A 21,831-nucleotide genomic window follows, 5' to 3' on the forward strand; every position below is an offset into this window, starting at 1 on the left:
TATTTTAATGTGCAAACGATAAGGATGACATTTATTTTTATTTTGCTAAAATAAACACGTGGGAAACTCTGTTTAGAGATAAAAACATTGCAGCTTCAACGAATGTAAGAGAGGCATGTCGATTTATCTGGCAGCCTGAGATAAGATGATAGTTTCACATGCCAGAGATATCAGGTAATCGATCAGCATATAAAGAATAGCCTGTATTTATACAGTCAGTGTGTTTATGTAAGGAATACTATCTGTTTTTTCACTAAACACTGTATCATAGCAAACTAAAAGCACGAATGAAAATTCTGGCTAAAATTGCGGGCACTAAGCTGATCAATGTTTGCAAGTCGGCACTAGTTTCTAAATTTTGCAATTAAATGTTCAATCCATTAACATTCAGGGTTTATTGAGCGGATACTCCTTTTCCAAAAAAATCATGTATTTTAAGATTTTATTCTTGCAGAGAGATATATTTTATCCCTCTCCACTCTCAACCTCTCCCCCCCCCCCCTCCCCCAAAAAATTCAAAAAAATCAGAACTCAAACAAGGATTTTATTTTTCCCTGAAATTCAAATATTTAAATGTGCGCACAATAATGTGGTAAGGAGAAGCTTGACATGTCAGTCACTCATAGCACGTAGAAAAACACACCATTAAACACAGCATACATTATAATTATAACATTACGTTAGGGCCAAACTCAACACAAAAAGTAATATTGCGGTTCGGATAAATGGCATTTATCTCTCCTATATCGTTTAAAGAAATAGATTTGATATAAAATGTGCATAAAAATAAATACATTTTGTACGGCGGCATTATAGTGGGAATCTTCTCTGGGTACATTATAAATAAAAGAAATATTTAGAGATTGTAGTCATTTAACGGTAAAAAAATTTTTTACAAAAAATTTTTGCTGTGAAATGCCACAATCTATAAATTATCCCTTTTCAATTACAGGTTCTGATTTTCCGAATGTTACATGGGCAGAAGAACATTACATTTATAAGAAACATGCCAAAAGAAACCGCACATACTTGGGGAAAATAATAATGAACTAAATGATGCTTTTAAAGACACAATAAGAATATTAATAAGTCAGATTTAAAAGACAATAGCTGAATATATATTATAGGGGCATAATAAGATATTAAATAGCAGGGCAATAGAGGAATCTGGTTACTTGTTTTTAGAAAATGGCAAAACAAATGAAAGTGCTTTCTTAGCGAACCTTGGAAAGTGTCTGCAATGTAGCAATTCAGGATAAAGGGCACTGTCGGAGTTCTCTGGTTTGTTGGTTTCCAATGCTGCATTGTAACATTGTACCCTATCCCAGTGGTACACAGAGAAGGCAATTGGAACCAAGCTTTTGGAACCAAGCTCCTTCTGGTGTGTCCACTTGGATATGGCGAACTAGTTAACCATAGAATAATCATAGAATAAACCCATAATATCTCCTATTTGGGTACCTGTCATTTACGTCCTTGCCCAATTCATTTGGAATAGGAATGTACGCACCTGTGGTACTCAATGAGCTAGAATATAGATTATCAAAAAACCTCTGGGACCTTCATTTCTACCAATTTATTTCTAGTTTCTATTTTTTTAGAGTGTTTTGAACACTATGGGAATATCCACGTATTCAGCTCCTAGGAGCGCCTTGTTTAAGACATACTAATTTGGAGTGGCAGGTACTGTACTGCATACTGCAGCATCAGACAGTAAAGATTAATGATATGATGTTTTAGTTTCAGTAATAGCCCAAAAAATGTTTCAAAATGAAACCTTAAAAGGATTTATTTATTGCACCCTTTCACATCTTTAAATATTCCTGAGTTGCACATATTTCTAACAGATTCACATACAAGAAACTGATGTTGTAGTTGAGGGTGAAATGCGTTGGTAAGGTTAATCGTATTTTTAAACACCAAGATCCTTTGCTCAAATAAAAACATGTGTCTGGTTATTCACAGTTTGTTTCACCAATCCAATAATTAAGAATAGATAAATGGACAGGTTTACTGTTCTAGGTGCAGTAAATAAGGCCTTTATTTACGGTTTTCACTAATTTGTTTAATTTATTGATCGGCAGACAGACTTGGCAGTATATATTTGCGAAGCACGTGACGCATCTGCAACATTACTTATTGTATGCCTGCCTGTATCTGCCAAGGGGTAGTTTACAAAGGGACTGGTCACCTTCCCTAAGTATTATTTACACTTAAATCCTCTGTATTTGTCCCAAGTTTAGCCCTGGCTGTAAAATGTGCAAATTCAGGGTGGGGACAAACGTTTTAGTTGCAGGATCTAATTAACTACGTGTCTGAATAAACAGCAACAATGTTTGGGAAACGAAGGCGTCTGTGCAAAGAATACAGTCTAGCGATAGTGAAACCTTGCCATACACAAATCACCCATTAATTACAAAACTAAAAACTCAATAAGTTGGTTTGAAATGTTTGAATCAGCAGCAGATTAAACAACGGGCCGGGAAAGTCAGGACATGTCGCTTCTATTATGAAATAAGTGGTCCAGTCCCTGGCCCATGTCCTATCACTCCGGGCCGCCTACCTGTTATGTTATGCCATTAATAGGGCACTCTTTAAATCTTCTGAATTATTATTATTTATTTTTTTTGCACAGCAAATGAATAAAGCATTATTGCTATTTTGTTAAACAAAATGATTCGCAGTTGAGCAGCACAAAGCTTGGATTTGTAAACTACGTGCGTATGCCATAACTAATGTCATTATTTTGGAGCGTTAAGTAATTTTAATATTATTATTTTTTTTGCCATTGTTCTGGAAACAAGTAAAGCACGCTGATATATTCAATATTCCCATTTAATCACCAATATTAACAGACATCAACTCCCTCCTGGCTAATACACATCATTAAGCAGCTGGGGACACATCTTTACGCTATATACAAATACACATACATTAACACAAACGCTGCACACACAGACCCATGGCAAACTCCGTAATAAATGCGGGAAGCTGATTGGCCTCTTAATAAACAGAGAGCCATGCATTGCCTGGAAAACCTCTTCAGTGATTGAGAGGTTAATAAAAGTGCAAGTGCAACAAGTCATACACAGACACTCATTCCACACACAAACACAGACACACAAATTATAAAGGAAATGTAACGCCATTCCTCGGCAGCAAAGACATAAAAAATATCCAATAACTGGTTAATGGCAGAGCGTGGGAAGCTTCAAGTGTCTCTTCCTAACCGGAACTGGTCCATTGTTAGGATACTAAAAGATATGTCTGACGCTGTGTGGCAGTGAATGTCGGCGATCCACTGTAAGTAGGATTATGATTGGAAGCATAATTCATCCTCTGCGTGATTGTCCAGTGAAGTCTACGTGGGGGTTAATGTTGGTGTAAGAAATCCTTCCTTCGTGGAAATAACCCTTTTTTCTTTGCTGGCAAACTGTATCCGTTAAAAAGAGACATAAAATGCAGTCTCCGAACAAACAATGTTTCTTCAGCCAATAAACAAACATTCCAGAGAGAAAGGACGAGCTCCGTGCTGGGGGGCTGGAGATAAACCAAGACCATCATCCCCATTGTGCAACAAGTCGAAGAACGAAACCTTGTAGATCCATAGATAGACCATGCGTGAAACATAATCCAATCTGGCTATTTCATAAAACTGTGGTTATAGGGACCTGCCCTTTTTTGTTTAAAATTTTTTTTTTTTTTTTTTAAAGATCTCGATTGTCTACAAGTGTTTCAGTCTGTTGTACATTTCTCTTTTGCTCTTGTCTCCAATCCACGTTCGGCTCTTGGAACGGAAAAGTTTCAGATGCTCCCTGAAGTCCTCGTGGTGCATTGGTCTGTACGCTTGAGGCTCGCAATGGCTCTGTTAAAAGAAAACGAGGAAAACATTATTGAATATTGTGTACATCGTGTTTCATTCACTGGACAGCCTACTGAAGGGCTTTTGATCTATTTATTTAGTTGTGTTACATTACAATTTAAACATGGGTCATGGAATCTGTTTGGCCATTTATGAATGGGTCATCAACCATATCTATAAGAAAGATTTAGAAGGTCTGATGTGATTTGCTTGCAGTAAGATACTGACTGCTGATACATCCCACTGTACAGTCTGCACTGGTCTCTGAGGGCTCTATACAATATTACATTTCCATTTACACCAGTAGACGTGTTAAAATGCTGCTGATGCTCAGTAAACAGAAATAAAATAGACGGCGACTCCTCCTCTTAGATAGATACATTTTTACACCAATAGAATAAACGATTTATCGCATTCCGTAGTTCTGGAAATAGTGCTTCTGCGTTTTTGGTCTCAAGTGGATGTTTTGTCATGTCAAGAACGTTGGGTAATGTCTTTGGTATGTGCCTTGTAAGAACCATTACATTCTCTACTAACCTGAAATTCAGGGAAGAAATCCTTGTACCCTCCCTTAAGGACGTAAAGCTCTGGATAGTGTAAGTTGGGATATTCATTGCTGTTTCGGTCTTGTTTTCTGACAAATCGGCACCTGTCGCCAATGGAAAAAAGAGGTTAATAACTTTGCATTTACAATAGCTGAATAACTTTCTTAAGTAAACTGAAGGTGTTATCTATACGATAAGCATGCACATTCCGGACTACAACTGGAGTTTGTGATCACAGAATCTCTGCTAATCGCACTCCAATGTGTAGGCTTCTCAGCCTGCACTTATTATTGTTTAACCTTGGTACAGGTGTTAAAGCAATCAGAGTTTATGGAAAAGCCACTTACATCCTGGGTCCTCGTTCGGAGGAGAATTCACAGTGAAAGATTATGATTACTCTTTTGTCTTCACTTGTTGGTAGAATTGGTTTCTTCAGTAGGAAATCCTCAATATCATGCTCCAGAGGTAGGTTCACTGCACCCTGAGAGAAAACAGACATATTTAAATATTAATTACTTGGAAACCATTGACCCATAAACTATGATCACACAAAGTAACTGATTATCGCATTGCTGCAGATGAACAGGGCAATTTGATTAGTGTGTCAAAGTCCTTCCGTCTATATATAGTGATAGTATAGGGTTTTTTCTATTAGATTTGTGCCTCTCACCTTGATATGTCCTCCTTCATATTCGTACGGGTATCTGCAGTCTATGATTACACAACGTTCAATCACATCTTTATATCTTCCCCTCAACACAGCATCCATCTAACAGGAGGAAATAAGGTGGTTATTGATTATTTCGATCTGTCTACCAACTCTGCTGAGAGGCAGAGCCATGAATTCATCCCCAAAACCCCTGTACTTCTGTTTAGTGACGTCACTTACCATTTCTCCAGTTATGTATTTCAAATCTTGGTGCTTGCCTTCCACCGTCTTTAATAAATATGTCTACAAAATAAAACACATATTGAGTAAATAAAAAGCTATTAAAAAAAAAAAAAAAAAAAAAAAAACATTTAACCATGTTGACTGAGAAAAAGTGGAGTCTTTTAATACAATGGATTCTTTGAATAACAATGGGTTTGACATAAAAAGCGAGTTTGTGGGGAAAAATTCTAAAAGTGATGCGGTCACCATAGAACCCAATGGAATATTCCTGCAGATTGCTCTACGTTTAGAACGTTGCCGTAGAATAGAATTTTTTTTATATACAGAATTCCGAAGTATTTACTAGGATGAAGTGTAAATGTTCACAGTTATTATTATGTTCTCTCACCTTAGAGGAATCACCAATCAGCTCTCTCTCATCGTCATCCATCACTTCCTCAACCACACTAAGACACAATGACTTCGATCTTCCGATCTTCATTTTCTTAAAGGAAGAAACCATACAAGTACATTAGCAATGCTGTAAAATGAGATACAGAGCTACAGATCAATTCTTAGAGTCCGGCATCAGTCATTTAATCCTTTAGAGACCCAAGCAACAGGGATGAGACATTCATTCTCACAAAGCACGAAACCATCAAATCTTCTATCAATACACTCAGCAAAAATGGCTGCAGGTATAATGACCATTCCTGGTACAGCCAGAACCATTTTATTATGTAAAGGTATTCATATAATATTATAATCTAAATACCCCAAATTATTAGTGTTTTATTAATCTAACATTATTTGAAATATTTTATGGAAGGCTCGGAGATGGCAATGCACCGAACAATAAACACCAAACTCATCAACAAGGGAATAATAGGATAACAAACAAAAACATTTCTTTTCTGAGTTATACATACCGGTTCCTCATGTTTAGGTTCTTCTTCTGGGAAGCTGGCGGTCAGGTTCTTATGTCTCTTAGATTTCACAGGGGTGTCTTCATCCTGCGGCCGGTCCAGACGTTTTAATATGGGCCTAATTACACTAATGGGCATGGAAGGGGAGCGGAACAAACGCCGGCGTTTGCTTCTAATTACCAAATCCTGTGAGAGCAAGGAACAGAAAGGATCAGTGATACATACTATTTATATAAGAGCAGAGTTTGACATTCAGAACATCTAGATCAGCCTTAGAAGGTAGGTGCAGGTTTTAGGAACACTTACAGAATCGCTCTCTTCTTTGTTTACGAAAGGGGCTGTCAGCAGGTTTTCCATCCCAGGGGGAATGTCTGATTCATCCTGAAAAAGAAAACAAAAAACTTAAATTAGACACAAGGTCCTAAATAGTGACACAGAGTGGCTGGTGTGATCTATGGAAGTGCAGGGTATTTATACACTCTACAATATCTATACAATGTCTTTCAATGTTTTAACAACATTGCCACATCTTAAAGCGCTGGTATGAATCAAAGTTTAATAAACAGAGGCTTAATACACCATATCTCCAAAGACGAAAAATAAAATACACTTCATTACATCGGCCGTCTGCTCACGCTTTGCTGCATTAGTAATTAAAGCACTATGTGTGTACCTTTGCATCTTCATCATCCATAATCTCCATGAATCCATCATCTTCATCGTCGTTACATATGGAAAATGTGAGGGAGGATTTGCGCAGTCGGACGGGGCTTTCTTCTTCCAGTTGAGAGACATTTCTTGTGTTAGAGAACAGCTAGAGACAAAAGAAATAAACTCAGGTCAGACCTAATACCGGCATTTAGAGGGACAATCAAGATTTCATATTCTTTAAAAACTGGATTCCATTGTAATCAGCAGAAGCATTAACACAACGTCTGAGTGAAACTTCTCTCAATACTCGATATCTGTGCACAGTGAGCAGATCATATTCTGTAATCTCAGGCTAAACACTCCAAATATCAGGGAACCAGAAAGCTTGGTTTGCAAACAGGGGTTTTGACACTTACCACGAAAGACGGGGAAGAGTTAGGCCGTTCCGAGAACACTTCTTTTTCATCAGAGCAATTGGTATTTCGCAGTCTGCACTGAGGGAAGGGAAGCAACCACGGCCTCTTGAAAGAAAATACTTCCTATAAAATGTCAAGAAACAAAAAAAAAAAATTCATTTTTTTTTATTTAAAAATTATCAAATGTACTGGAGTAGCGTTTTGCTTTTTAAAGATGTGTCTAGTGTGCTTCCTGATATTTAGAAATAGAAATGCAGTGCTCCCATACTAACATTTCATTATGATCTAAAAAACTAATCTGGCATTCTGAAATGGCTAGAGGAATCATGAGAGGTCAAGGTGACCTTAAAGCCATCACACAATCTCCATCACTGGACAGATTATCTGTATTCCCTCTCAGTTCAGCACAAGGAACCTGAGCAAATCTTACATTTTCTTTGTTGTCTCTCGTCGCCTGGCTTCGTTCAAGAGGTCTCGGGGAATCCAGGTCACTTGGAAGAGAAAGTTTTCTTAAAGCTGGGCTGCCTCCTTGGATTGATACCTGCGAACCAAACATAGAGGTATTGGGTGAATGTGCATAGCTAACATAACACCGACCAAAGCATCTCATCAGTCATAACGGGTACAATCTACATGTTACCCTCAGACCCACAAATTTTAATTATGTAATAAATCAACTTACCGGCAATGAATATAGCCTCCTGATGGGCAAGTTACATCTAAAAAAAAAAAAAAAAAAGATCATGATTGGTCATTTGTGAGTCTCACAACATATTAACATAAGGTGGTTTAGTCATCAGAAATACACTTTCCACAATCAAATCTTTAGTCTTTGGCAGGTATTGGCAGCATATTGGGATATCTAATAATAATAATAATAATAATAGTATGGTTTGTATATCATTCACATGGAGAAGGTTTAGTTAATAGTTAATCTGGGTTGATGACTAATAAATGCACAGGTTGGTTTACTGTAGCTGGTATTTCTCTGGTCTTATCAAGATAAGAAAACAAACAAATACATTCCTAAATTAAAAACGAATCTCTGGTAATGGACACGTGCCAAAAGGATATAGTTTAAATGTAATGAAATACTTACTCATTGTCTAGGACGGACGTTTCTAAAATAGCTTTCTCAAATCTGCAAGGAAGGAAATGAAGAAAATGTAAGAAGCCACCCTGCGTGTTCTTTAAATTAAGGACAAAGTAAAGGAAGGAGGTCTCTCAGCAATGACAACAATGTATTGTTCTATAAATAACCAACACAAACATCCATACACGAGCCATCCAAATGCAAAGATAAATAAAAGGAAAATGTCCATACAGCGTGTATATACGCATGCATCACAACACTAAAACTAAGACATTGCAAAAATCACATCGATGAAGATTTCTCGAAATGAATGGTTAGATCTCCAGTAGGTAACTGTAACACTTTGCATTCCATTTTTTTCCCTTTTATATAATTGCCTTCATTAAAATTAGCGGGCGAGCAAAGCTCTAATGAAATAAATCAATAAAAACTGTATTCTTTTTTTCACAAATCCCAGATATGTACTGTTTAAAAGAGGCGGCATGCAGGTAGCTGTTAAGTGTAATGACCCGGAGATCTCATTTATCTTTAAATAATTAGGCAAATAAAAAAAATCAAAGATTAAACATTTGCCAAGACAATCCTAGAACAAAGCCATTAGCTCCAGCCTGGATAAATAGCTAGGGTGGCTGTAAAGAGCTTTATCACAGCTCCTATAGCAAAGCAGTCCCCTCCACCTGTATGCAAATTGCAGCCTTTGTTCGCTGGGCCATATGGCCAATGCAGGCACGGCTGGGCCCCCAACAGCTGTCTGCCTGGAGGATCAGGAAGGGACAAGTGTGGCATTTCAAAGCATCCATTCAGCCTATTCAGGCACAAGGCAGCATGTCTGCCCACCGAGCACGTGTTGAAAGGTCTCCCCGTCCCATTCAGGAGAGCACAGAATGGCAGATGGAAAGCACACAGAGCCCCAATTAACTTGAGCTTTTTGCAAGAAAAGAAAGATTATTTCTTTAGACATGCTTTGTGTCTTGGAAAAAATGTAAAACTCCACATCCTCCCCCCTCCCCGCCTTGAATATAGTCAGACGCCCCCCTCCCCCTTCCCATTTATATAGAAGACCTATAACCCCTGCAGTTATTTTGACAATTATTGTATTTTGGGGAATATAGATGAACTCATTAAACACAAACTAACCACTCGTCTTACAATGAAATAAAGTATTAAAAAAAAGGACAGTAAAGTAAAAAAATATCTGCTAAACCCATTATGGAGAAATAAGGTTTTTGGATTCAAGGTACAATAAAATGTCACTAAACGAGGTTAATTTAACTATTCTATTGTAAATTTTACAATTCAGTGGTCAATTCAAGATTAAGCAAATAAACCCCGACTTGTTTTGTTCGAGAAACTGAGCTCATTTTGGGACATCTCAATGTAACACAAAAACAGCGTTAAAATGAAACAAAGCAATTCTGGAAGATAAACCCCCAATGCTACCCTGCCTGGCTCGCACTACCAGCACTTAAAGCATTACAATGCAAACCAATTAAAAATAATGGATGTTGTCAAATGGCCTTAAAATTGAGTGAAGGATTTGTGGTTACACGGAGGGGTGAAAGGTGAAGGAATCTGGGCAGATGTTTGATGCTCCATGTCCGGGGTCTTCACAACTTTATCCCCCAACCAACGCCACCTGTCAAACAGTGGCCTATGTGACCGGTTAGCATGAGATGAGAACTGACCCGAAGGATTAAAGGGACAGGCGCTAAATAAAAGCGCACGAGATCTCTGAAAACCCATTTTGTGAGACTGCTCTTATTAGACACAAAACATAGAAAATGCAGCGTGCTGAGAGATAAGGCCTGGTGAATATCACAAAGCTGTCCTGTCTAAAGACCCACTCCCACACTAAAAAGAAACAACTATATGATCAGTTACTTATTGAAGATTAGAGCAAACACAGCTTACACTCTGCACCTGCCACCTCTATCCAGGTATACCCCACCTGCCACCTCTATCCAGGTATACCCCACCTGCCACCTCTATCCAGGTATACCCCACCTGCCACCTCTATCCAGGTATACCCCACCTGCCACCTCTATCCAGGTATACCCCACCTGCCACCTCTATCCAGGTATACCCCACCTGCCACCTCTATCCAGGTATACCCCACCTGCCACCTCTATCCAGGTATACCCCACCTGCCACCTCTATCCAGGTATACCCCACCTGCCACCTCTATCCAGGTATACCCCACCTGCCACCTCTATCCAGGTATACCCCACCTGCCACCTCTATCCAGGTATACCCCACCTGCCACCTCTATCCAGGTATACCCCACCTGCCACCTCTATCCAGGTATACCCCACCTGCCACCTCTATCCAGGTATACCCCACCTGCCACCTCTATCCAGGTATACCCCACCTGCCATCTGTCCAGAGCCAACAGGGCAAGATTACAAAGGATTGCCCTTGTGTGAAACACAAACGGTTTCTGCAGGTATTTGCCTGTGTATCCAGCTCTATATCTGCTGCTAAATTGCATGTGGCTCACATCATTTAACCAGTATATCTGGCCATTTAAGACAGATGACAACAAGGCGCCACTAGTTTTATTTGCTGCACCAACAACTTAAAAAACCCAGCATCTTAGCTGCAACAATACTCTGCGTCCTTTCAAGGTCACAGGGGCCAAATCCTACAAGAACATTCAGTGAAGATCCCAGGAGGCAGAGCTGAAACAAGTCTCCAATTTGGCGTCCCCATTTCCCAACCGTTAATTAAACATCAGACCCCATCACAAACTTCCGGTGCTAAGATTTCAAACAACGCACAAGTCGAAAGCCAAGACGTGCATTTTTTTTTTTTTGTTTCTCACAATCTTAAAATATCTTACCCTAAAGCTGTCACGCTGTGCAGATTCAAAAAACAAAACCTCAACCAAGGCAGGAGGGTTATCACTTACAGGAAACAAACAATCAGGTTTTTAATGGGTTAAGTCACATTGATGTACTTTGCCTTCTATGTGGGTAGGAATGCATTTATCACATTCCGCAATGCTCAGGGCAAGCGTAACAAAGGCCCGGCCTGTGTTACGAATAGTGAAACCGAAAGGATATTAACACCCACTCCATTCAGGGGCTCTGCGGTTTCAGATCTCAGTAACCTGAGTGTGCATTTTGTGAACTAACAATCGAGGAATCACATTATTTGGGGGTGGGGGGGGGGTCGGGTTGCTGCAGGTTGTGAGCCTGCACACTGTAAGGTGAGCCTAAGACAAGACAAAAGATCTATTTGGACAGGCCCATGTGAGCTGGGGTATCAGCCATATGCCCCGCAGTTGTTAAGGGATATCATTTAAATGGCCACCTCGGTGGTGCCGCATGGCATCTGTCTCTCACAGCAGCTGTTAACACACATTCCACCGGGGGACAGCTGCATGAAAATGTGAGCACCCCACCACGTCACTAAAAAAACCCCAACTAATATCGATTAGAATGACAATGGAGTCTGCTCTCCAAATAAAGAGATTAAATCGCTAATCAGTTATCTCTAATCAGGTGAGAAACAAATTGCGGAGTTTATACAAGAATAGCTAAGGTGAAGAATTTCTCAGTCTTGTCTGTTTTCACTCACATTTTACAGTGTGGTTTTTAACTTGTCACTACTCAGTGTCTAATGAATAAGGATCACAGTGGTTTATTCACTACACAACACAAGGGTTTCAAGATTGTTTGTAAAATTGGCAAACTGGACAAATTGTCCAATTGTGATTATCTGATAATAAGGGAACTCTCTTCCAGAGCTAAAAGGTAATTGTAACAGCAGCTAGTGAAATTGTAATTGTACGAGGATGGGAACTACTGACTCCAAATATTACAGCAGGTTCCTACTTAGAAAGTGACCATTATATCAAACACACAATAAAATTAAAGACAATATATTGCACACTATCAAAACATGGAATACCACCTAGATATGTTTGCGATAAGAGCCTGATCTTTTTTATTAATACATGAATACATTGTCCATATAAATGGTAAATAAATAATGTGTTTTTTTTAAAAACAAATTAGGGATGGCAAAGATCAAACTAATATATGATTTAAAGAAGAATGGGTAAAGTGTTTGGCGATTTCAGCAGATTTAAACACCTCTCTGAGCTTTGCAGAGCCTCTGCCACTATGTCTCTAAATTCAAACAGATACCGTAACTCTTTAGTTGACAAAATTAAGTGTTAATGATCCCTGCTGCAAACAGACCGATGAGGAGCAGACAGAGCAATGTTTTCAGCTCTTTTGGCAAATAAAGCTGAGAAACACGTCTCCTTTAAACAAGGAACAACTAGGGCTAAGTCAAATATTGATCGTGTACATTTCAGACACACGTGGGTACATGACTGCTTTCCTGCAGGTAAGTGAAGAAACTGAAGGCGTGAACTTACGTTTCGTTCGTGACACCTGGGTCCAGCGAGCTTGGAGAATCCAGGTCGAGACCTGAGGACATAAGAAGGGAGTGTTTTATTTACTAGGATGTGGACATGTCAGGGTCAAATTCTTTAGCACATCAGTGGTCCTTTCCTTATCACTGTGACGTTACAGCTCTGCAGCAGATAGACACGAGTCCAATACTCTAACAAGCACTATAACATGCCAATTAAATCTTATTATCTACCTACGTGAGATCTTCGTGGCTATTTACTAAACTGAGAATTGTTGGAAAAAATTACAACTTGGAGACTGAGACAATTTAATTCCCAACACTTCACAGTTCTCTTAATTCACTTTGCTTCCTTTAACACCATTTCTCTCATTATTATATCTATAAATATTCTGGTTTAACAGTTTAAAGGCATTCGACAGTACGAATGTAAAAGAAAGCAGTATTTTAAAAGGAGCCCGTTGTGGTAGCCTGTAAAATGTACAGAGTGTTACTAATAACATTATTGGAGACGAGTAGCACAATGCGTTCTACAGATACATCATATTTGTATATTTCGGTTTTGCCTCCAGACACGTACCAGAGTCAGCTGATTCGGAGGAAGACGTTCGGGACAGTGAAGATAACGGGGTTGGGAAGGACAATCCCAATTTCCTTTTAGGGGTATCACTGAGGCTGGAAATAAAACAAAAACAAATATTACTTGCTTATTTCTAAAACCATCTTACGGCTAAATAGCTTAACAGAGCATAGTTAGCATGGCATACCGCAAGCCTAAAAACACTCACTGGGTTATTCACTAACGTTTGAATACACAGTACTGAATTTCAAATGTAAGGCCAGAGTAGCCAAACTGAAACAAACATTTTCATATTGACTACTTTGGTCTTAAATTTGAAAGTCACGTTGAATTCTTACTTTAGTGCATAACTCTGTAAGAATATAAACAAGATATTTAGTATAAACAGCAAGCTAGAGCAAGGGTGCCCAAAAGTTAGATCCCTAAATGTTTTAAAACTGCAGCTGTCATTATGCTTTCTCATTCTAAAGGCACGCAAAGCATCATGGGACTTGTAGTTCTACAGCATCTGGGGATCTACCTTTTTGGCACCCCTGAGCTAGAGAGTGGGTATCCACTAAACAGTTTTTTGGGGGGGAGGGGACAAACATAAGAAGTGTAATTTTAGACAAAAATAGTCAGCTGGGAAAAATTTGAGTTATTTTGGCCTGAATCATTTTTTTTTCAGTTCTCCGCAATGCCTGATTGAGTGACTAAAATAAACCAACAGGAGACGCAGAGTAAAAATGACATTTTAGATAAATGTGTAACTGTTCCAAGTAGGGCAGACCTAGCTGAACCCTGACATGTACTGATCACTGGGTCATGTAACAGGACAGACAATAAAGGAGGTGTCGGAATTATAAGTGATTCCTTGGAATAACCCTTCCCAGCTTTGCCACTGATCTACTATCACTGTGTTCAGGAAATAAAGGGCCCTCAGGCAACAGATTAAGGGAAAGGGTAACCTGGATTCTTTGGTGGGAAAATAGCATTTAACATGCAATTGATGTGAAGAGCCATTGTATCTGTAATGCATTGAGTGAGTAGTCAGCGCATGGCTAGCTAAAGATGAGGAGATAGCAGAATAGAATGGTTCATATATATATATATATATATATATATATATATATAAAAGCAATGTTTGCCAATATAATACAAGACAAGGAGATACTAGCACTGAGTTTTGGCCCAAGCTTGATGAGAGTTGCAGTCTGCAGTTGCTAAAGGGCAAATAGTTTTGCTGTAACAAGATTTCTACATAATAAAAGATTTGGTTTACAGGTAATTACAGTCCCTATCACAGAGCCCAGTTTGGGGAGGTATTTGGAGATTGTTACAGACAACAAATTAAATGCACTGATAAGCATATGAATAAACTTGGATTTTAGAGACTTTGAAAGAGGCCTGTTTGAATAATCAATTTACACACCAATTACAAACATTTGCACATTTCCAGTATCTGGGGACAATATAAGATGCTCGATGTAAATTTAGACAGCGGGGCTCAGTTTGAGGCCTGAGGGGTGTCTGTCTTATAATTTGTGTATCTTGATTGCAAATTTATGCATAGACAGTAGAAATGTTATAGTTACCATTCAACTGCAGAATTTATCTCAACATGGCAGACAAGTTAAAAAAAACCAACAAACAAACAAACAACAAACAAACACTCTTCTACATACTGGCTATTTACAATAATCACAAATTAACTTGTACTTTTTTTTATTATTTAGGCAATTATTTCTGGAATAAATTTAAACTCAAAACACACAAAATACTTGTAAGTGGGAGCTGACATTTTGAAAAATATTTTTTTTTAAGGAAGACAACTTTATAAACAGCAATTCTCCTGTTCAGACAACAATTCCCCTGTAACACTGTATCTAGCCAACTTTTGGTGAACTACATTCTCTAGTGTAGAAGAACAACATGGCTGCCTCCAGTGAACATGCAGGCAGTCCATCTTATTACATGATTAGCAGCTACATAGTGACAAAGCAAACTTACTATATTACACAGTTAATAACATTAATGTCTATATACCTAATCCTACACTCCAACCTAAAGAGAATACATAGTATATAGAGATCAGGGATGGAAGCATGGAGCAGATACTAGAGGTGGTATAAATAGAATATCAAATACAGAACGTGGCACAGGATGGAAATAAAACATACAAATATATTACCAAAACCACAGTATGTGACAGCTATGCAGCAGCAACCAGGCCTAACACAGTACAAAGCATAACCCAGGAAACACACAGTAATAACCAGCCACAGGACCTGTCCCGAAGAGCTTGCAATCTAATACATGTATTCAAGTCACTGGAGACATGCAGTATCAGGCTGTAAATCAGACATTGCAATGTGCAATAGCCCAGTAATAGTTATAAATACACAGTATATAGATAGCTGTACCCAGTGATGATAATACACAGTATATAGATAGTATATAGATAGATAGCTGTACCCAGTGATGGTAATACACAGTATATAGATAGTATATAGATAGATAGCTGTATCCAGTGAGGGTGACTTACCTGCCCAGGCCGGTGAGTTGGGTCATGTTGAATGCCAGGCTGGTGACAGGGGACAGGACCCCATGTTCAGGGCCCAGGAGGGGGCAAGCCAGGCTGGGCTGGGAGAGCTTGTGGGTGAAATCATTCAACATGTGCTCCAGCTCCATTATATTCATTAATAATGTTAATCCAGGGAAATAATAATAATAATAATATAACCAGAGGCAAAAATGTGCAAAATCCGGGCAAGAAATGGAAGGGGAAAAATGTGCAAAAAAATAAAAAATAAGATAAACTCTGTGCAAAAAAATATAATAATAATAATAATAATAAAGAGGAGAAAAATAATAAAAAGCTTTCAAGCAAAATCAGCAATGGGGGTTACAGTAAGGGGGGGCTAACAGTAAGGGGGGGCTAACAGTAAGGGGGGCTAACAGTAAGGGGGCTATAGAGAGGATATACTATGGGGGGGGCTATAGGATGGGGGCTATACTAATGGGGGGGCTATACTATGGGGGGCTATACTATGGGGGGGGGGCTATGGGGGGAGAAGCAAGCTAATAGCAGCAGAGGGGGCAGGGTTGCTCCTGTTCCTACATAGAGCTGTGTGAGAGGAGGTGGTGAGGGTGTGGCTGAGGATGATGAGGATGATGGTGATGATGATTGACAGTCCGGCTAGCTCTCTCCCATGTCCCCGGCCGCACACTGAGCGCTCTCTGCTCTGCCAGCAGCTGCAAAGCTTTATATTCAAAAAATAACACGGCCAGCCAATGGGAGGGCCCAGACAGAGCACGGGGGCGGGGCCACGGGCTGGCAGTGTCACATGGAGGCGGAGTCAGACCCTGCCAATGTCACATGGGGGCGTGGCCAGGAGCTGGGAGGTGTGTCACTAATAGAATACTGGGCAGGGAGGGGGTGCATGATGTTATACTAAGCAGGGAGGGGATGCATGCTGTTATACTGGGCAGGGAGGGGGTGCATGCTGTTATACTGGGCAGGGAGGGGGTGCATGCTGTTATACTGGGCAGGGAGGGGGTGCATGATGTTATACTAAGCAGGGAGGGGATGCATGATGTTATACTGGGCAGGGAGGGGGTGCATGCTGTTATACTGGGCAGGGAGCGGGTTCATGCTGTTATACTGAGCAGGGAGGGGTGCATGCTGTTATACTGGGCAGGGAGGGGGTGCATGCTGTTATACTGGGCAGGGAGGGGGTGCATGCTGTTATACTGAGCAGGGAGGGGGTGCATGCTGTTATACAGAGCAGGGAGGGGGTGCATGCTGTTATACAGAGCAGGGAGGGGGTGCATGCTGTTATACTGGGCAGGGAGGGGATGCATGATGTTATACTGGGCAGGGAGGGGGTGCATGCTGTTATACTGGGCAGGGAGGGGGTGCTTGCTGTTATACTGGGCAGGGAGGGGGTGCATGCTGTTATACAGAGCAGGGAGGGGGTGCATGCTGTTATACAGAGCAGGGAGGGGGTGCATGCTGTTATACTGAGCAGGGAGGGGGTGCATGCTGTTATACAGAGCAGGGAGGGGGTGCATGCTGTTATACTGGGCAGGGAGAGGGGCAGGCTGTTATACAGAGCAGTGAGAGGGGGTGCATGCTGTTATACAGAGCAGTGAGGGAGTGCATGCTGTTATACAGAGCAGGGAGGGGGTGCATGCTGTTATACTGAGCAGGGAGGGGGTGCATGCTGTTATACAGAGCAGGGAGGGGGTGCATGCTGTTATACAGAGCAGGGAGGGGGTGCATGCTGTTATACAGAGCAGTGAGGGGGTGCATGCTGTTATACAGAGCAGGGAGGGGGTGCATGCTGTTATACTGGGCAGGGAGGGGGTGCATGCTGTTATACAGAGCAGGGAGGGGGTGCATGATGTTATACAGAGCAGTGAAAGGGGGTGCATGCTGTTATACAGAGCAGGGAGGGGGTGCATGCTATTATACTGGGCAGGGAGGGGTGAATGCTGTTATACTGAGCAGGGAGGGGGTGCATGCTGTTATACAGAGCAGGGAGGGGGGGTGCATGCTGTTATACAGAGCAGTGAGGGGGTGCATGCTGTTATACAGAGCAGGGAGGGGGTGCATGCTGTTATACTGAGCAGGGAGGGGGTTCATGCTGTTATACAGAGCAGGGAGGGGGTGCATGCTGTTATACAGAGCAGTGAGGGGGTGCATGCTGTTATACAGAGCAGGGAGGGGGTGCATGCTGTTATACAGAGCAGGGAGGGGGTGCATGCTGTTATACAGAGCAGGGAGGGGGTGCATGCTGTTATACAGAGCAGGGAGGGGTGCATGCTGTTATACAGAGCAGGGAGGGTGCATTATTTGTTGCACAGTGTAGGGCTATGGGGGCAGTATTGTTATACAGAATAATTCTGACTGACTTGTTTCACAGAGTGGGGGAGTGGGATGGGAAGAAGGTACAGGCATTCATATACAAAGGAGGTAGCTGGGAACTGGTTACAGGTAAAATTTACAGAGTGTGGGAGTATGTCAATGAGTTAATTATACAGGGAGAAGTGCAGGAATTAATCATACAAAGTGTGTGTGGGGGGAGGAATTAATGACACAAAGCAAGGAGGGGGTGAAGGAATGAATAATACAACACGGGAAGCGGGGGTGCAGGAATTAATAATACAACTCGGGAAGCGGGGGTGCAGGAATTAATAATACAATGTGGGAAGCGGGGGTGCAAGAATTAATAATACAACGTGGGAAGCGGGGGTGCAAGAATTAATAATACAACGCGGGAAGAGGGGGTGCAGGATTTAATAATACAACGCGGGAAGAGGGTGCAGTAATTAATGATACAACACGGGGAGGTGGGGCGCAAGAATTAAGAATACAACGAGGGGAAGCGGGGTGCAGGAATTAATAATACAACACGGGAAGCGGGGGTGCAGGAATTAATGATACAACGCGGGAAGCAGGGGTGCAGGAATTAATAATACAACGAGGGAAGCGGGGGTGCAGGAATTAATAATACAACGCGGGAAGCGGGGGTGCAGGAATTAATAATACAATGGGGGAAGCAGGGGTGCAGGAATTAAGGATACAACGCGGGAAGCGGGGCTGCAGAAATTAATAATACAACGCGGGAAGCGGGGGTGCAGGAATTAATAATACAACGCGGGAAGGGGGTTGCAGGAATTAATGATACAACACGGGGAGGTGGGGCGCAAGAATTAAGAATACAACGCGGAAAGCGGGGGTACAGGAATTAATGATACAACGCGGGAAGCGGAGGTGCAGGAATTAATGATACAACGCGGGAAGCGGGGGTGCAAGAATTAATAATATAACGCGGGAAGCAGGGATACAGGAATTAATAATACAATGCCGGGAGGTGGGGCGCAAGAATTAAGAATACAACGCGGGAAGCGGGGGTGCAGGAATTAATAATATAACGCGGGAAGCGGGGGTGCAGGAATTAAAAATACAATGCGGGAAGCGGGGGTGCAGGAATTAATAATACAATGCCGGAAGCGGGGGTGCAGGAATTAATGATACAAAGCAAGGAGAGTGCAGTAATTAATATTACAACGTGGGGAGGTGGGGTGCAGGAATTAATGGTACAACGCGGGGAGGTGGGGTGCAGGAATTAATGATACAATGCGAGAAGGGGGGGTGCAGGAATGAATGGTACAAGGCGGGGAGGTGGGGTGCAGGAATTAATGGTACAATGCGAGAAGGGGGGTGCAGGAATGAATGGTACAAGGCGGGGAGGTGGGGTGCAGGAATTAATGGTACAATGCGAGAAGGGGGGTGCAGGAATGAATGGTACAAGGCGGGGAGGTGGGGTGCAGGAATTAATGATACAATGCGAGAAGGGGGGTGCAGGAATTAATGGTACAACGCGGGGAGGTGGGGTGCAGGAATTAATGATACAAGGCAGGAAATTTGAAATTATACGACAGCTGGTAAGAAGCCATGTCTTTCTGGTTTTTAGAGGCCATTTGAATAGGCTGCCAACCAGAGCCGCGCTATCAGCAGTTGATAGGCCCAATCCTGAGAGGGGTCCAGGCCAGTCCAGTTGGCAATCAGAGGACACCAGTGAAATAAACCTGGGGTACCATAGCATGACTGTGGTCCCAAACTTGTACCATTACCCTGGTTTAGGGACAAACACAAGGTTTTTCTAGCCTTAAACTGCTGCAAAGCAAATCTTCATATTCTGGTTTAATTTACAAATTAATTAAATCTCAATTGCAATTATAAATGCCTGAAATCCAAGATTATTCCTGGATTTAGAAATGTGTAGGTACATTCAGCATTTATTAAATAATCCCCTAATATTCCTGCGGCAATGGATGTCAATGTCAAACAGAAATCGATTCACTTCACATTTACTTCCAACCACAAAGAAACCATTGGCTTTTCAGCTATTTTTTCAAATCGTGTCTTTGTGCTCCTGGCTACTTAAACCCCCCTGAGACAGTCAGATCAGGACAGTAAAATGGGAATTTTAAAGTGAATAATGTTCTGATTTAAATGCACACATACAATATAAATATATATATATATTCATTCAGTGACCCATTCATGGAGTCAATTATTTTGAAATGTAGCACAATGTCCTGCAATTGAATGTGGACACAACTAAAAAGACAGTTTAACAAGACAAAGCAAAGTCAACTATTAAACTTATTCAAATGAAGCAGCCACCTCCCACAGCAGATCTGCATTTAGTGGGAGCGAATAATAAATCCTCAATAGAGGTATTATATACTAACTATTGTGTTAGAGAGACGGAATTGTCAGAAAATCAAAGTGAACTTCAAATATTTCCAATTCGGCTCCTTTGGATTCAATTTAAAATTCACTCTGAGTTATTGAATATTCTCACTTCACAGGTAAAAAAACCCAAAACCCCTGATACACAGAATACAAACCGAATCCAAGAACAAAACACGTTTCGTAAAGTTTCTATACAGCAGTTTGATGTTTATAAATAGATGGTTTTATAATCCCTGTTGTGAGTTCAATCTCCAAACGCCATTAGGTTTGGATAATCGCTGTTTTGATAGGAATCTCCATTATGTTCATAGTATTAGAGTGATGGTCACCTATTTTTCAGTTGTAGTATATGAAAAGACACATTTTTGTAAAAGACATTATTAGATTAGATCCCAGCACCTTCTTTACATTAGGGCGCGCATGCTCATTGCCATATTGTGAAGCGCTACGGAATCTGTTGGCGCTATATAAATGGCAATAATAATAATAATTTCGCTGTAGTGGTTATTCAAGGAGTCTCTGGATTTACACGTCCCTCCTGTCTTGTCAAACCATTGTCACAGCCTATCATTTCCCTCTACATGTGGCAATGTTCGTACAGATAATGTGGACATTTCTCTACAAAACCTTCCAGAAAATGGTTCTCTCCCAGCATGCAAAACTCGGAGAGCAAAATAGCCAGGTTATAAACCACTCTAAAACAGTGTAAAAAAAAATCACAATCACTACAATAAGCTATCATTATATAGTAAACCTCAATTACTATTATTATTATTATTATTATTATAAGCATTTATGTAATGCCAACATGTTCTGCAGTGCTTAACAATTGTAAATACCAATTATAATACTAATAAAGAATGTTAATATTTGACATACAGAATATAACAGACAAGAGGTGAAGGCCCTGCCCAAAGGAGTTTACAATCTATATAATAAACTGCAGGGGGTTATGGTGCTTAGAGGGCCCTTAAAGTGACACGTGCTTAAATAGAGATTATTCCGTTTAAGATAACACATGTTAAATTATCAAAATGATGGTCTAATCCTTTGTAAATAGGCCTAAACCCATTTGTTAAAATGTACAAATATATATAGACTGAAGCTCAGATAAGCTGTATTTTCCCTATATTTGCTCATTTCCTTCATATTAAGATAAAAGATGTGTAAATGTATTTTATATAAATCAAAGAAAAAGGAGAGCTATTTTAGAATAGGATTGTATTGTCTGGCATTGCCAGGGGCCACTGAAATC

The 21,831-nt window shown here is 40.6% G+C and overlaps 1 protein-coding gene across 1 annotated transcript; it reads right to left on the reverse strand.

Moving 5' to 3' along the window:
* Positions 1-1,220: 1,220 nt before the first annotated feature.
* CDC25B (cell division cycle 25B) lies at positions 1,221-16,226 on the reverse strand. Its single transcript, XM_063457548.1, has 16 exons — positions 15,852-16,226; positions 13,328-13,422; positions 12,752-12,803; positions 8,371-8,412; positions 7,954-7,990; positions 7,702-7,812; positions 7,272-7,394; positions 6,878-7,018; positions 6,511-6,585; positions 6,208-6,390; positions 5,688-5,783; positions 5,297-5,359; positions 5,078-5,176; positions 4,755-4,888; positions 4,400-4,511; positions 1,221-3,865 (listed from the first exon to the last, which is right to left on the reverse strand). Exons 1-16 carry the CDS (start codon positions 16,004-16,006, stop codon positions 3,725-3,727), a joined length of 1,659 nt encoding a protein of 552 aa, XP_063313618.1. The 5' UTR covers positions 16,007-16,226; the 3' UTR covers positions 1,221-3,724.
* Between the last annotated feature and the right edge of the window lie 5,605 nt (positions 16,227-21,831).

The sequence above is a fragment of the Pelobates fuscus genome, chromosome 6 (assembly GCF_036172605.1).
Source record: "Pelobates fuscus isolate aPelFus1 chromosome 6, aPelFus1.pri, whole genome shotgun sequence".
NCBI classification, from domain to species: Eukaryota; Metazoa; Chordata; class Amphibia; order Anura; family Pelobatidae; genus Pelobates; species Pelobates fuscus.

Excerpts from the sequence above, each read along its gene's own strand:
- CDC25B (XM_063457548.1), bottom strand. The coding sequence starts at position 16,006 with ATGAATATAATGGAGCTGGAGCACATGTTGAATGATTTCACCCACAAG. Across the intron at positions 4,512-4,754 it reads TCCGAACGAGGACCCAGGAT|GTGCCGATTTGTCAGAAAAC; the intron begins GTAAGTGGCTTT and ends CATTGGCGACAG. Across the intron at positions 3,866-4,399 it reads ATTTCTTCCCTGAATTTCAG|AGCCATTGCGAGCCTCAAGC; the intron begins GTTAGTAGAGAA and ends TTCTTTTAACAG.